This window comes from Glycine soja, chromosome 8 (assembly GCF_004193775.1).
Source record: "Glycine soja cultivar W05 chromosome 8, ASM419377v2, whole genome shotgun sequence".
Taxonomy (NCBI): Eukaryota; Viridiplantae; Streptophyta; class Magnoliopsida; order Fabales; family Fabaceae; genus Glycine; species Glycine soja.
The window spans coordinates 10,840,112-10,853,286 of record NC_041009.1 but is presented as its reverse complement, the minus strand read 5'-3'; the positions used below and the strand labels follow the sequence as shown (position 1 = coordinate 10,853,286).

Here is a 13,175-nt window from a genome sequence, read left to right as displayed (position 1 = left end):
AAATTTTTTTGCAAGAATGAAAATAGAAAAAAAAAACGCTAAATTACATGGACGAAAAATGTGTTTAAGTAATTTTTATATTATACTAAGTCAAAACAATAAAGGATATCAATTTTTTTAAAAAAAGTAATGTGTTCATGATCTTTTTAAGTAATAAATAATTTAAAAGAAACAAAAACTTTTAAAGGAACAATTATCTTGAAACTCACAGAATGGTCTGATTGAGAGAAAAGGTGAACGGTATGATTAGCGTCACTCATGATACGTGCTAACACAGTCCTCGTCCATTTGTTTAGAGATCTATGCGGGTTCATACGAGATAGCATTGTTCTCAAATTATTAATAACAACTTTTTATCATTAGATAAATCTCATGTCATGTGAGTCATACACTCATACTTAAAAAATTTATTTAATAATGAACAATGTTGCAAGCATTTCTCGCTATTTGATGAGCCAGACCCAATTGAGAAGACAGATTTAGCTTTACAAATCAAACAACACAACTGCAAGAAGTGTGTAACAGTCAAAGAAACAACTTCATCACTTAGAATTCTTCCATGATTAATCCTTGTGTGTCTTTGTGATCATGGGGACGATCAATTATCAGCTAATGTTATAAAACAGTAAACAATAAATAAAAGTTATAGATCCTTTACAATCGCCAATGTGGCTAGCTTTGGATTTAGAAAAGCTGCAATGGATTCAACAACGTTAACACAAGACAACCGACGAAGCAAAACTAGAGCATCATCTAAGGCAAGGAGTTGGTATAGACATAGTCTTCATTCTCGAAAACACTTTCTTGTGACTCACCACTTTCTTCCTTGCATTCACCCCTTTGCTTTTCACAGCCACCTGCCTGCATAGTTAAAATTAATCTAGTTACTGCAAAAAATAAAAACTTTGATCGCTAACCCTATTCACATCTCTATTTTATTTCACCATTATTTGTTAGACAATTTATGAGTTAATTTCATTACAATTGTATCTAGTTTACTTCCATAATTAATTACAATCAACCAATAACATGAATAAAAAAATGATTCAAAAAAATAAATCATCCAACAACAATAATATCAAGAGGTAGATGAAGATGAGAGATTAAAACTCACAATAGTAGCAGAACTCCCAGAAGCCACAACTCCTTCGCTGATAAGTGCTTCCCCTTGAAAAACACATATCACATTGAAGCTAAACATCAGAAATAGAAACAAAGCAGCAGGCATCAATAGTCTCATTGGATATTTGTAATATTATTGGACCTATCTAGCCTATTCCAAAGCTCTATAGACTATATAATATATATGTGATAACTGATATGGCAAAGTAGAAAGGAGTAGCTAGTTATAGTGTCTTTTATATAACAAAGAATTGAGGTTTCGAAAATTCACGCTGACACGATGTCGATAGTTGATAATATTTATTGATATTCAATGAAAGGGTGTTTCAGCATTCTCCTTTGACCTGTCCCCGGATTCCACGGCAAGAAAGCTCGATCCTCAAGAACTAGGTTGGATCATCTTGGTGTTTTCTCACATGAAAATTATATATAAAGCCATGCCAGCCAACAGAGGTCAGAAGAGATCCCATGTAAAAGTAGAGATTTGCCACGTTCTTGAACCCAAACCACCTACTACCCTCCACCGTTTCCAAAGTTTATATAAAATGTATTATTTGACCTATTTCAAAAGTTCAAGTCTCACTTGAGATTAAATTTTTTTAAATCTTTATAAGTTATCTTGTGTTTGGATTTTGTAGTTAGTGAGAAGATTGAGCTCAAGTACACGAGAATGGGTCAAGTTTACTTGTTGCAATGCAAATCCATTTTTGCTCCCCTTGTAACTTGGAAGATTTGAACATTATGCGAGTTAATCCTTAGTGCAATTGGTTCGTGGTTTTTGTTGTTGGTCGTGAAACAACAACAATCTTAAGGATTTTTTTTTTTTTTTGTTGAACGAAACAATCTTAAGAATTTAAATAGTTGATGATGCTCATATCTAGACTTTTTATTAACTCTTATCTATTCAATTTATCATTTTCCTTCTTATTTCTAAATTAAATTTTAAATTTTTTTATCAATTAAAAATCTTGTAACAAAACATAAGTTGTTTATCACAAATATAAAATATAATTTATACGTTCTAAATACTTATTTATTAAGAATTTAAATTATAATATAATTTATATATTTAAAATTATTTATTTGTAATAAATTTTAATCGTATAAAACAAAAATTTATCTTATCCATTGATAGAGTTTTTTTTTTAAATATCTCTTATTTCTTTTTAAGTATGTGCTTTTTAAGAAGAAGAAAAAATAATGGTAAATGAGTATTATAAACCTTAATTCCTAATACGGTATGTAATTTCTATCGTTTCAAAAACACTAACTTATTTTAAACACGGTATTACACATCTATAATTTTTTTTCTGTCTCTTATCGAATTATAAATTCTATAATACCTATATTTATCACTCTTTTTTCCCTCTTTATTATAATGGTGTTCTTGAAACATTTTTTTCGGAAAATAGTATTGGAGCCATTTTTAAGGGTGTAGCAAACAAGGGTGCGAAGCGCGATACCATTGATGAGATCTTGTTTTCTTTTGTGTTGCCAACTAAATTTCTATAGGGATGAGAAATGGTAACCCATTATTGTGGTGTGACTCCATGCATCAACCGTTTCTCAACCCTTTTCACGTGGAACTCCAACTTCAGACACCTTGTCAATCAGGGCCATGCCCAAAACGCCCTTATTCTCTTCCGCCAGATGAAGCAAAGTGGCATCACACCCAACAACTCAACCTTTCCCTTCGTCTTAAAAGCATGTGCCAAACTTTCCCATCTCAGGAACTCTCAAATCATCCATGCCCACGTCCTCAAATCATGCTTTCAGTCCAACATTTTCGTGCAAACCGCAACGGTTGATATGTATGTCAAGTGTGGTCGGTTGGAGGATGCACACAACGTGTTTGTTGAAATGCCCGTCAGGGACATTGCTTCTTGGAATGCAATGCTGTTGGGATTTGCTCAGTCTGGCTTCCTTGATAGGCTGTCTTGTCTTCTACGTCACATGAGGCTTTCTGGAATTCGTCCCGACGCAGTCACTGTCTTGCTACTCATTGATTCGATTTTGCGTGTGAAAAGTCTGACATCTTTGGGTGCAGTTTATTCCTTTGGGATTCGGATTGGTGTACATATGGATGTTTCTGTGGCTAACACTTTGATTGCTGCATATTCCAAGTGTGGTAACTTGTGCTCGGCAGAGACTCTGTTTGATGAAATTGACTCTGGTCTGAGGTCTGTTGTGTCCTGGAATTCAATGATTGCTGCATATGCGAATTTTGAGAAGCATGTCAAGGCTGTTAATTGTTACAAAGGGATGCTAGATGGTGGCTTTTCCCCAGACATTAGCACAATTCTCAATTTGCTTTCATCGTGCATGCAACCTAAGGCACTATTTCATGGTTTGCTAGTACATTCTCATGGAGTCAAGTTGGGTTGTGATTCTGATGTATGTGTGGTGAATACTCTCATTTGTATGTATTCAAAGTGCGGGGATGTTCATTCTGCAAGATTTTTGTTTAATGGCATGTCTGACAAGACTTGTGTTTCATGGACTGTAATGATTAGTGCATATGCTGAGAAAGGATATATGAGTGAGGCAATGACCTTGTTTAATGCAATGGAAGCTGCTGGTGAGAAACCAGATTTGGTTACTGTGCTTGCTTTGATTTCAGGTTGTGGCCAGACAGGGGCGCTTGAACTTGGAAAATGGATTGACAATTACTCTATTAACAACGGGTTGAAAGATAATGTTGTAGTTTGTAACGCACTAATTGACATGTATGCCAAGTGTGGAGGTTTTAATGATGCTAAGGAGCTTTTCTACACCATGGCTAACAGAACTGTCGTCTCCTGGACAACCATGATTACTGCTTGTGCATTGAATGGAGACGTTAAAGATGCCTTGGAGTTATTTTTTATGATGTTAGAAATGGGAATGAAACCAAACCACATAACATTTCTTGCTGTTCTCCAAGCTTGTGCACATGGAGGTTTAGTAGAAAGAGGATTGGAGTGCTTCAACATGATGACTCAAAAGTATGGCATAAACCCTGGTATAGATCATTATTCTTGTATGGTTGATCTTCTTGGTCGTAAAGGACATCTCAGAGAAGCTTTAGAAATTATTAAAAGTATGCCTTTTGAACCTGATTCTGGAATATGGAGTGCATTGCTCTCTGCTTGCAAACTTCATGGTAAGATGGAGATGGGCAAGTATGTGTCTGAACAGCTATTTGAATTGGAGCCCCAAGTGGCAGTTCCATACGTGGAGATGGCTAACATATATGCATCAGCTGAAATGTGGGAAGGAGTTGCAGCTATTAGAAGAAATATGAAATATCTTCAAGTCAGGAAATCTCCCGGGCAAAGTATTATTCAAGTAAATGGAAAACCTACTATATTTACAGTTGAGGATAGGGATCACCCTGAAACCTTGTACATATATGATATGCTAGATGGTCTGACTTCCCGTTCTAAAAAAGGACTACTAGCTTATTCAGAGGAGATTTTTGAATGTGAATGGGAGTGAAGATATATATGCAAAGAAAGAGACTGCGATTGGAGAGCTGTGTTGGCGGATTAGTAAATTATTTGTTAATTTTTATCACCCTCAGACAATTTAGCCCACTAACAGACTAATTTTAATCAAAGGCAAACTTTGTCATCATGCATGACGATCATTTCAATAAGTTTGCTCTGATTCGGTAGCATAAAATTTAGAAACTTTGTCATCATGCATGACGATCATTTTGAACATTTTTTTCTTCCTGTTTTGGTTTCTATAAAAGTCCCTGATGTTATTTGTTTTGTCTTTATAAAAGTATAAACTTTTGATAAAGGCCCCTCTTATATTCAAAGATATTCATCTATGTCCTTATTATTTTAAAAAATGTGAAGTCTATTATTTAATAGATGATTGTCATGTCACGGATAAATAGTGACAAACTGATAATGGTTAAAATCGTAAAATGAAATTTTATAGGAACCAATACTGAATTTTTTTTATAGGAATTAAAACTATATAAGGAGTATATTACAAAGATAAAATAATATATTTAAACCTATAATATATATATATTCCTTTCTCAATGGAAATTTCTTCGTTATATTAGTTAACTATCTTATTTCTTATTTTTCCGTCTACGTTCTATCTCTTTCCTTATTATAAAGTTATGAGATGGATTATTATAACACAAATAACCACAAGTCTTTACGAATGGCGTGACAGTACTCGTGTAATTATCGTTCATGCATGATGCAACTCATCTAGTGGTTTGAAATTTATGCAATTTATTTTTTCCGGTTATTTTTTCTCTTTATCTTTCTTGGTTAAGATCCGAGAAATTTAAATCAATCAACTTACACCACATTATAACCCAAAATCCTAAGGTTCAAGTTTTTGGATCTCCTCCTCATTTATATGGTATTCAACTTTTTTACTTTAATTCGATGCGAGACTTCATTTCACATTTATACTTCAAGAAACAAGACAGAGGCTTCAAACTAAATGAGTGGAGTGGCCAAACTGTTGTGCTTTGGTTGCTTTCTATGAAAATAATATTGAGAATGACTGGCATTGCTGATCAATATCTGATGGTTGCAGTTTTGCCAAGAAATTGTGCGAGGTAGCTATTATGATGTTCTGGGTGCTATGGTGGCCGCGGAATGAGAAGGTGTGGGAAGGTGCAGCAGAAGCACAACTACTTGCTGAATGAGTAGGAAATAAAAAGAAAAATCAGAGTTTAAGTAGGATTAAAAAAATAACTATAACTATACCTAATTTTATATAACTAATTATATAAAAATAATTATTTCAAATAACTTATTTTTATTCATCTATAACTAGTTATATAATCAATTTATATATAACTTGTTATATAATTAATGATATAACTAGTTTATTCATATATTCGTATTTTAAAAATAATAATTAGTTATATTAAATTATACTTATATTTAAAAAATTAGTTATAATTATATTTATAATACTCACTTATAATCTAATTATCTATAAAATATGATCATAATTATGTAAACACCTAAATGATGAGTTCCTTAAGTTTAAGGACGAATGTCAGACAACATGAACGATGGCAAAAATCAACAGTAGTAAAATGCAATGTCGATGCAATTGTGTTTGAGGCCCAAGACAGTGTTTTGGTACAGGGATTTGTATTAGAAATGACAAATGTGAGTTCATTATAGCAAAATCTTCTTAGTTTATTGGAGCTTTCCAACCTTCTGAAGCAAAGGCCATAGGTCTAGTACATGTTCTCCACTAGTTCACAGAAATTCGGTACTTTTACGTATCTATAGATCTGGACTAGTTTATTACGCATCTATAAAGGTGTTGTTGATGCTACTTTGGCGGATATTTTCCTCATACTCAGTTACGTGTTATTTTATAAATGTGTAAACATAGATTAAATTCTGATCCAAACTTTGGTTTTAAGTTTTTGGTAGGAGCAAGCTAATTGAGTTGCTCACCTTTCTAGTTAGGTAGCCGCAATTCTATGTTAGTCACCATATTTTTTTAGTACATATCACCTTGTATTCAAGATTTTAGTTACACACAAATGAAATGAGCTTATTTCAGAAAAAAAAAAAAAAAAAGGGAAGGTGTAGTTTATTTTCTTGTGAATCTTATCCAAATCCACCCCAGCAAACATAACATACAATGTTGCTACCACCTTTTTTCTTTCTCCTAATCACTTGCAGTGTGAAGCCGATAAGTTGGAACGGCAAGTAGATGATTGGCCCTTGGCATAGTGAGGCCGAACTCTTCTGTCATGTCCAAGTGATCTGGCAACATGTCACTCGGCAGTTTCCAATGAAAACAATGCACAAGTTGTGCCACTGTTAGTCGAACCATTGTTAGACCCATTTGCATTCCTGGACAGGCCCTTCTGCCAGACCCGAATGGTATAAACTGGAAGTCATGCCCTCTCACATCTATGTTGCTTCCTTCAAATCTCTCTGGCCAGAACTTCTCTGCCTCACTCCATACACTTGAGTCTCTCATAATTGCCCATGCATTTATTACCACTCTTGATTTTCTTGGTATGAAAAAATCTCCAACCATGCAATCTTCCCTCGATTGGTGTGGTATTAGTAACGGTGCCACTGGATGGAGCCTCATGTTTTCCTTTATAACCATATCCAAATACTCCAACTTGTCCAAGTCTGATTCCTTCACCTTCCTCTGCATACCCACCACAGTTTCCAACTCCATTTGGACTTTCTTCATCACCCGTGGATTCTTTAGGAGCTCTGAAAGTGTCCACTCAATTACTGTAGCCGAAGTATCCATTGAACCCAACAGCATATCCTGCATGAGAGTGTAAAAGAAACATGCATGTAGAAGTGAGAACAGAGACAACTAGCTATGCACTTGCAGCTATACTAATTATTAGTTAAGTACACAACTTTTAAATGGAAAAAGGAAATGTATGAGGAAAGAATATTGCAAAACTGTCATTCCCTTTACCAGCAATATAGCTTTGATATTGGGCCGTTCAATACGGTATTCATATTCCTCGCTACCAACAAAGCCCAACATGACATCCACAAAATCCTTCACCTTATTGTCTTGTCCCTTGTCTGATTGAATATGCTCATCAATAATTTTGTCAAAGAATTCATCAAAGATTTTGCGAACCGCCTTCATACGCTTGATTAGCCCTTGAAGGTCAAGTTTACCAATGTAAGGAATGTAATCACCTATGTTAGGAGTTGCTAGTAAGTGCATTACCTCTTGCACCACAGCCTTAAACCCCTTCTCATCCAAGTCCTGGTCCATGTACTTCTTTCCCAAGACCATTCTACAAGCCATGTCTGCACTGATTCTTGCAACCTTGGCACTGATATCAACAGCAGCAGCTCCATCATTGGATGCCTCTCTTAGAAGCTTGATGGATAGGTCAAGTTCTTCTTCTCTCACGATTCTGAAGGAGTTAATTTTGGTTTGGCTAAGCAATTCCAATGTGCACATCTTGCGCATGTTGCGCCAGTAAGAACCATATTCAGCAAATCCCAAGTTCCTCTGCTCCCAAGCAATGTACTTTATAGCTTCATGGGGTGGTCTACTAGCAAAGACAAGGTCATGGGTCTTGAGGAACAGTTCAGCAGCTTGGGGGGAAGAAATAACTATGGTGGGCACAAAACCTAAGCGTAAGTGCATGATAGGTCCATATTTTTGGGCTAGTTGGTGCAGGCCACGATGAGGATTTGCACCCAACTTGTGAAGGCTTCCCAAAATTGGCAACCCTATGGGACCAGGTGGTAATTTCTTTGCATTCTTGTTGCTTATCCATAACCACAGAAAAGCAAGAGAAACTAAAAAAGCTGCTATCCAAATCATCCTAGCAATTTCGGAGAAAAACAACTGGGCTTACACAGAACTAGTGTTTGTGAGAAACCGTGGTTTTGTTGTAAGTATCATTAAGCGTAGTACAACAACTGCTATTTATGGGTCAGATTAAGTACGCCACAAGATACTACTTTGAATTTTATGGGTCAGAAAAAAATACGCCGACATGAATGACTTCTGCACAAGATAATTCTTTGGTTTTCTGCATGTTTTGTTGAATTTTGGCACATGCTAGCCGCACCACAAATTATTAGGTGGCATGGGATCATTATTGTCCGACTAATCTCTACATGTTTCTTGGCAGAGGCCTGATGAAGATTTCATTGTTTTAAATATTGATTCAAGTGAAACGGTTTTGGTGGCTTTTGGAGGGTGCTGGATTAGTTTAGTACCGGCTTAGAATTTCTTCTATTTCAATTCATGCATGTGTTCAAGAGAAAGAGAAAAACAAATGTTGCATGAACGTGGGTTTTGAGGAAAAGCAGGTAATTCCATTTGAAATTTATCAAATTGGGATATTTTTTTAATTAATCATTTGAGTAAGTAGTAAAAAAATTTGCTTGAAAATGAAAACGTAAAAAGATTTATGTTTTTATTTTATTTTTTTCATAATGAAGTCATAAAAAATTAAACAATTTTAATTTTTTTAATTACTTATATAAAGTCATAAATTTTCACCATTTCAAACTCGTGATTAATTTTTTTATTTTTAAATTAATTCTGAATGATTTTAAAGTCATTTTAATTATAATTTTATATTTTATTGTTTAATTCTTTTAAAATTAAAAATAATTATAATTAATACTTTTTATAACTTACAATCTTAAAATCGTTCAAATAATAGTTATAATTAAATAATTTTTTTATTATTTACGATTTTAAAGTCGTTTTAATATAATTTTATATTTCATTGTGTAATTATAATGCTTCAGCATGAAGCATGCTTGTTGAGAATATCATATGTAGTCGGTTGTTTTTTAAAAACCTTGAACAGCATTTATTACGGTTTCCAAGTGTTTGAGCCTAACCAATGTATAAAGGGGTCTTTTAGCAAATTTGCAGGTTTGGAGGGGTTGATTTGTGGAACTCGTTCTTGTTTCAGTATGATGATTGCACGTGTTTTCTGCACAACATCCTCAGACCTCAAACCTATCTTTCATTCTGTTAATGTGACATGAATTAACAATTTTAATTTCAGGATATTGATTACACTAATGAAGTTTGCTAATGCTGAACTATTTGTGGAACTCAAACCTATCTTTCATTCTGTTAATGTGACAAACCTATCTTTCAGGTTTGGAGGGGTTGATTTGTGGAACTCGTTCTTGTTTCAGTATGATGATTGCACGTGTTTTCTGCACAACATCCTCAGACCTCAAACCTATCTTTCATTCTGTTAATGTGACATGAATTAACAATTTTAATTTCAGGATATTGATTACACTAATGAAGTTTGCTAATGCTGAACTATTTGTGGAACTCAAACCTATCTTTCATTCTGTTAATGTGACAAACCTATCTTTCAGGTTTGGAGGGGTTGATTTGTGGAACTCGTTCTTGTTTCAGTATGATGATTGCACGTGTTTTCTGCACAACATCCTCAGACCTCAAACCTATCTTTCATTCTGTTAATGTGACATGAATTAACAATTTTAATTTCAGGATATTGATTACACTAATGAAGTTTGCTAATGCTGAACTATTTGCAAGTAACTTTAAGAATATTATGTGAAACAGGGAAAGTTCCTAATCTTCAGTTCTCGTAGATATATACATATTTCCTATTTTTACTTCTGATATCTTTCTTATTGGTCTATAATTTAACTATTAATTTTTCTGATGCAGAGTCTGTGAGTAATTTTCAGGGATTAAATTGTTAATTCATGTCACATTAACAGAATCAAAGATAGGGTTAAGATCCAAGCATGTACAAAATGTTGGATTACACATGTGAGGTGAAGTCTCATATCGATTAGAAATAAAAAAATTAAACACCATATAAGTGATGAGAAAATATGTACAAATTAACTAAATTGTGTCACTTAATAAATATAATATTTGTTATCACCCTCACAAATTAGCCTACAAAAATAATATTAAATCAAAGGGAAACCTTGTCATGCATGACGATAATTTCAATAAATTTGCTTTGACTTGACCGGCTAAAATTAAAAATCTTTCCGTATACAAACATATTTTCCGTATTATGTGATCATTTTGAACTTGTTTACTATAATCGAGTGAAAATTGAAAGACGTGTTAGTAAAGGAAGAAGTTCTCCCAATATTTGGTACCCATCAAATAAATTATTTACTTTATCTTATATTAACTATATTATTATTATTATTTTGTTTACAACTTATCTGTTTCCTTATGAAGTTGCGAGAAAACGATGTTAAAATAATATTCCTCTATTTTCAAATCGTCACGAATGGCGTAACAGTTTCGCATAAACAACAAAAACCAATTTTTTCAATGATAGAGACATTGATGATGATAAGAAAGGAAAGAGAAAGGGTAGTTTACTATCCAGTGCATCTTATTCATATGAACCCCACGTGGACTTCTAACAACTTTGATCATGAAGGCGATAATATGTTGGAATGACAAGTAGATGATTTGCTCTAGGCATTGAGAGGCCAAACTCCTCTGTCATGTCTAATTCACATGGCAACATGTTATTTGGTAGCTTCCAATCAAAGCAATGCACCAGTTGGGCCACTGTTAGGAGAACTGTGTTTAGGCCCAATTGCAATCCTGGACAGGCCCTTCTGCCAGACCCAAAAGGTAAGAACTGGAAGTCTTTCCCTCTCACATCTATGTTGCTTCCCTCAAATCTCTCTGGCCAGAACTTCTCTGCCTCATCCCAAGCACTTGGGTCTCTCATAATTGTCCATGCATTTACTATCACCCTTGAATTTTTAGGTATGAAATATTCTCCAACCATGCAATCTTCCCTCGAGTGGTGTGGTAATAGTAACGGTGCCACTGGATGGAGCCTCAAGCCTTCCTTTACAACCATCTCCAAATACTTCAACTTGTCCAGGTCTGATTCCCCCACCTTCCTCTTCATACCCACCACAGTTTCCAATTCCCTTTGGAGTTTCTTCATCACCCTTGGATTCTTGAGTAGCTCTGAAATTGTCCACTCAATTGCTGTAGCTGAAGTATCTATTGAACCAACTAACATATCCTATGCAAAATAAAGACATATATGTGCCCATTGTTGATATTTTCATGAGAGAATCAAAGAGAAACAAAGGGATGATAAATTTGATAATGCGATCAGAAATAAGAATAATAACTTAATTTTATTTATCGGTATAATAAATAAATAGTCAATATAAAAGAGAAAAAAAATAAGCATCTAAACATAGACAGTAACATGACATGGACAAATATGCTCCTAAAAATTAAGAAATCAACTTATTTATTAAGTCCTATCTTATAAACCAACTTAGTTATAAAAGTATAACTTTAACACCAATAAAGAGTGAACATATAATATGACAGCAAGTTCTAAAAATCAATAAAAAGGAACAACGAGTCAAAGTCCTTAATAATTGGGGCGCAATGTTAATGTAGGACATTTCATCCTTCACTATCATGTCATATAATTGGAACTACTATGTAAGCATCATCTGACTTGAATTTTAAAAAATATATAATAGGAAAAATACTCAACGATGTGATAATGATTTCTCTTACCAGCAATATGGCTTTGATATTGGGGCGTTCAATGCGGTATTCAGATTCTTCGGTACCAACGAAGTCCAACATGGCATCCACAAAATCCTTCCCCTTATTGACTTCTCCCTTGTCTGATTGAATATGCTCATCAATAATTTTGTCAAAGAATTCATCGAAGATTCTTTGCAGTGTCTTCATACGCCTGATTAGCCCTTGAAGGTCAAGTTTACCAATGTAAGGAATGTAATCCCCTATGTTAGGAGCTGCTGCTAAGTGCAACACCTCTTGCATCACAGCCTTGAACCCCTTCTGATCCAAGTCCTGGTCCATGTACTTCTTCCCTAAAATCATTCTACAAGACATGTCTGCACTGAGTGTTGCAACCTTGGCACTGAGATCAACAACAGCTCCATCATTGGATGCCCCTCTTAGATTCTTGATCAATAGGTCAAGTTCCTCTTCCCTCATGGGTCTGAAGGAGTTAATTTTGGTGTGGCTTAGCAACTCCAATGTGCACATCTTGCGCACGTTGCGCCAGTAAGAACCATATTCACTAAAAGCCAAGTTCTTCTGCTCCCAAGCAATATACTTTGCAGCTTCATGAGGTGGTCTACCTGCAAAGACAAGATCATGGGTCTTGAGGAACAGTTCAGCTGCTTGGGGTGAAGAAACAATTATGGCTGGCACAAATCCTAAGCGCAAGTACATGACAGGTCCATATTTCTGGGCTAGTTGATGCAGATCACGATGAGGATTTGACCCCAACTTGTGAAGGCTTCCCAAAATTGGCAACCCTTTTGGACCAGGTGGTAATCTCTTTCCCTTTTTCTTGCTTCTTCTCCATAGACACAGGTAAGTAAGAGAAACTACAAAAATTGCTACTATCCAAATCATCCAAGCTATTTTGCTGATTTCAAACTATATTGCTAATTGGGCTTATACAGAACCAATGAAGGAATATGTATTGAGTTCCAGAAAGTGCTTAGAAAACGTACATAGAAAAATCTCGTACTAGTTGTCAGACCACGTTTTCAATCTCAGAAGAT

General features: G+C 34.8%; 3 protein-coding genes and 1 long non-coding RNA gene across 5 annotated transcripts; 1 reads left to right on the top strand and 3 right to left on the bottom strand.

Moving 5' to 3' along the window:
- Window positions 1–387: 387 nt before the first annotated feature.
- LOC114420999 lies at window positions 388–1,605 on the bottom strand. The gene is made up of 2 exons (XR_003668475.1): window positions 1,115–1,605; window positions 388–861 (listed from the first exon to the last, which is right to left on the bottom strand). It is a non-coding gene; the product is annotated as an uncharacterized LOC114420999 (long non-coding RNA).
- Window positions 1,606–2,333: 728 nt separating this feature from the next.
- On the top strand, window positions 2,334–4,768 carry LOC114423097 (pentatricopeptide repeat-containing protein At4g19191, mitochondrial). Its single transcript, XM_028389718.1, has one exon. The coding sequence runs from the start codon at window positions 2,644–2,646 to the stop codon at window positions 4,597–4,599; it is 1,956 nt and encodes a 651-aa protein (XP_028245519.1). The 5' UTR covers window positions 2,334–2,643; the 3' UTR covers window positions 4,600–4,768.
- Window positions 4,769–6,544: 1,776 nt separating this feature from the next.
- LOC114422590 (cytochrome P450 CYP736A12-like) lies at window positions 6,545–8,689 on the bottom strand. 2 transcript variants are annotated; one of them, XM_028389032.1, is made up of 2 exons: window positions 7,822–8,689; window positions 6,545–7,398 (listed from the first exon to the last, which is right to left on the bottom strand). In XM_028389032.1, the coding sequence occupies exons 1-2, from the start codon at window positions 8,428–8,430 to the stop codon at window positions 6,775–6,777; spliced, it is 1,233 nt and encodes a 410-aa protein (XP_028244833.1). In that variant the 5' UTR covers window positions 8,431–8,689; the 3' UTR covers window positions 6,545–6,774. The 2 variants fall into 2 exon arrangements, with proteins under 2 accessions (XP_028244833.1, XP_028244832.1); XM_028389031.1 differs by having other exon boundaries at window positions 7,558–8,677.
- A 2,145-nt stretch (window positions 8,690–10,834) lies between these two features.
- On the bottom strand, window positions 10,835–13,175 carry LOC114421905 (cytochrome P450 CYP736A12-like). Its single transcript, XM_028388035.1, has 2 exons — window positions 12,148–13,175; window positions 10,835–11,632 (listed from the first exon to the last, which is right to left on the bottom strand). The coding sequence occupies exons 1-2, from the start codon at window positions 13,021–13,023 to the stop codon at window positions 11,006–11,008; spliced, it is 1,503 nt and encodes a 500-aa protein (XP_028243836.1). The 5' UTR covers window positions 13,024–13,175; the 3' UTR covers window positions 10,835–11,005.

What these genes read in the sequence shown, in the direction of transcription:
- LOC114423097 (XM_028389718.1), top strand. Translation starts at nt 2,644, where the DNA reads ATGGTAACCCATTATTGTGGTGTGACTCCATGCATCAACCGTTTCTCA.
- LOC114422590 (XM_028389031.1), bottom strand. Translation starts at nt 8,430, where the DNA reads ATGATTTGGATAGCAGCTTTTTTAGTTTCTCTTGCTTTTCTGTGGTTA. An exon ending in ATATCAAAGCTATATTGCTG is followed by an intron (nt 7,399 to 7,557) that starts GTAAAGGGAATG and finishes ACTCTCATGCAG; the next exon opens with GATATGCTGTTGGGTTCAAT.
- LOC114421905 (XM_028388035.1), bottom strand. Translation starts at nt 13,023, where the DNA reads ATGATTTGGATAGTAGCAATTTTTGTAGTTTCTCTTACTTACCTGTGT. An exon ending in ATATCAAAGCCATATTGCTG is followed by an intron (nt 11,633 to 12,147) that starts GTAAGAGAAATC and finishes TATTTTGCATAG; the next exon opens with GATATGTTAGTTGGTTCAAT.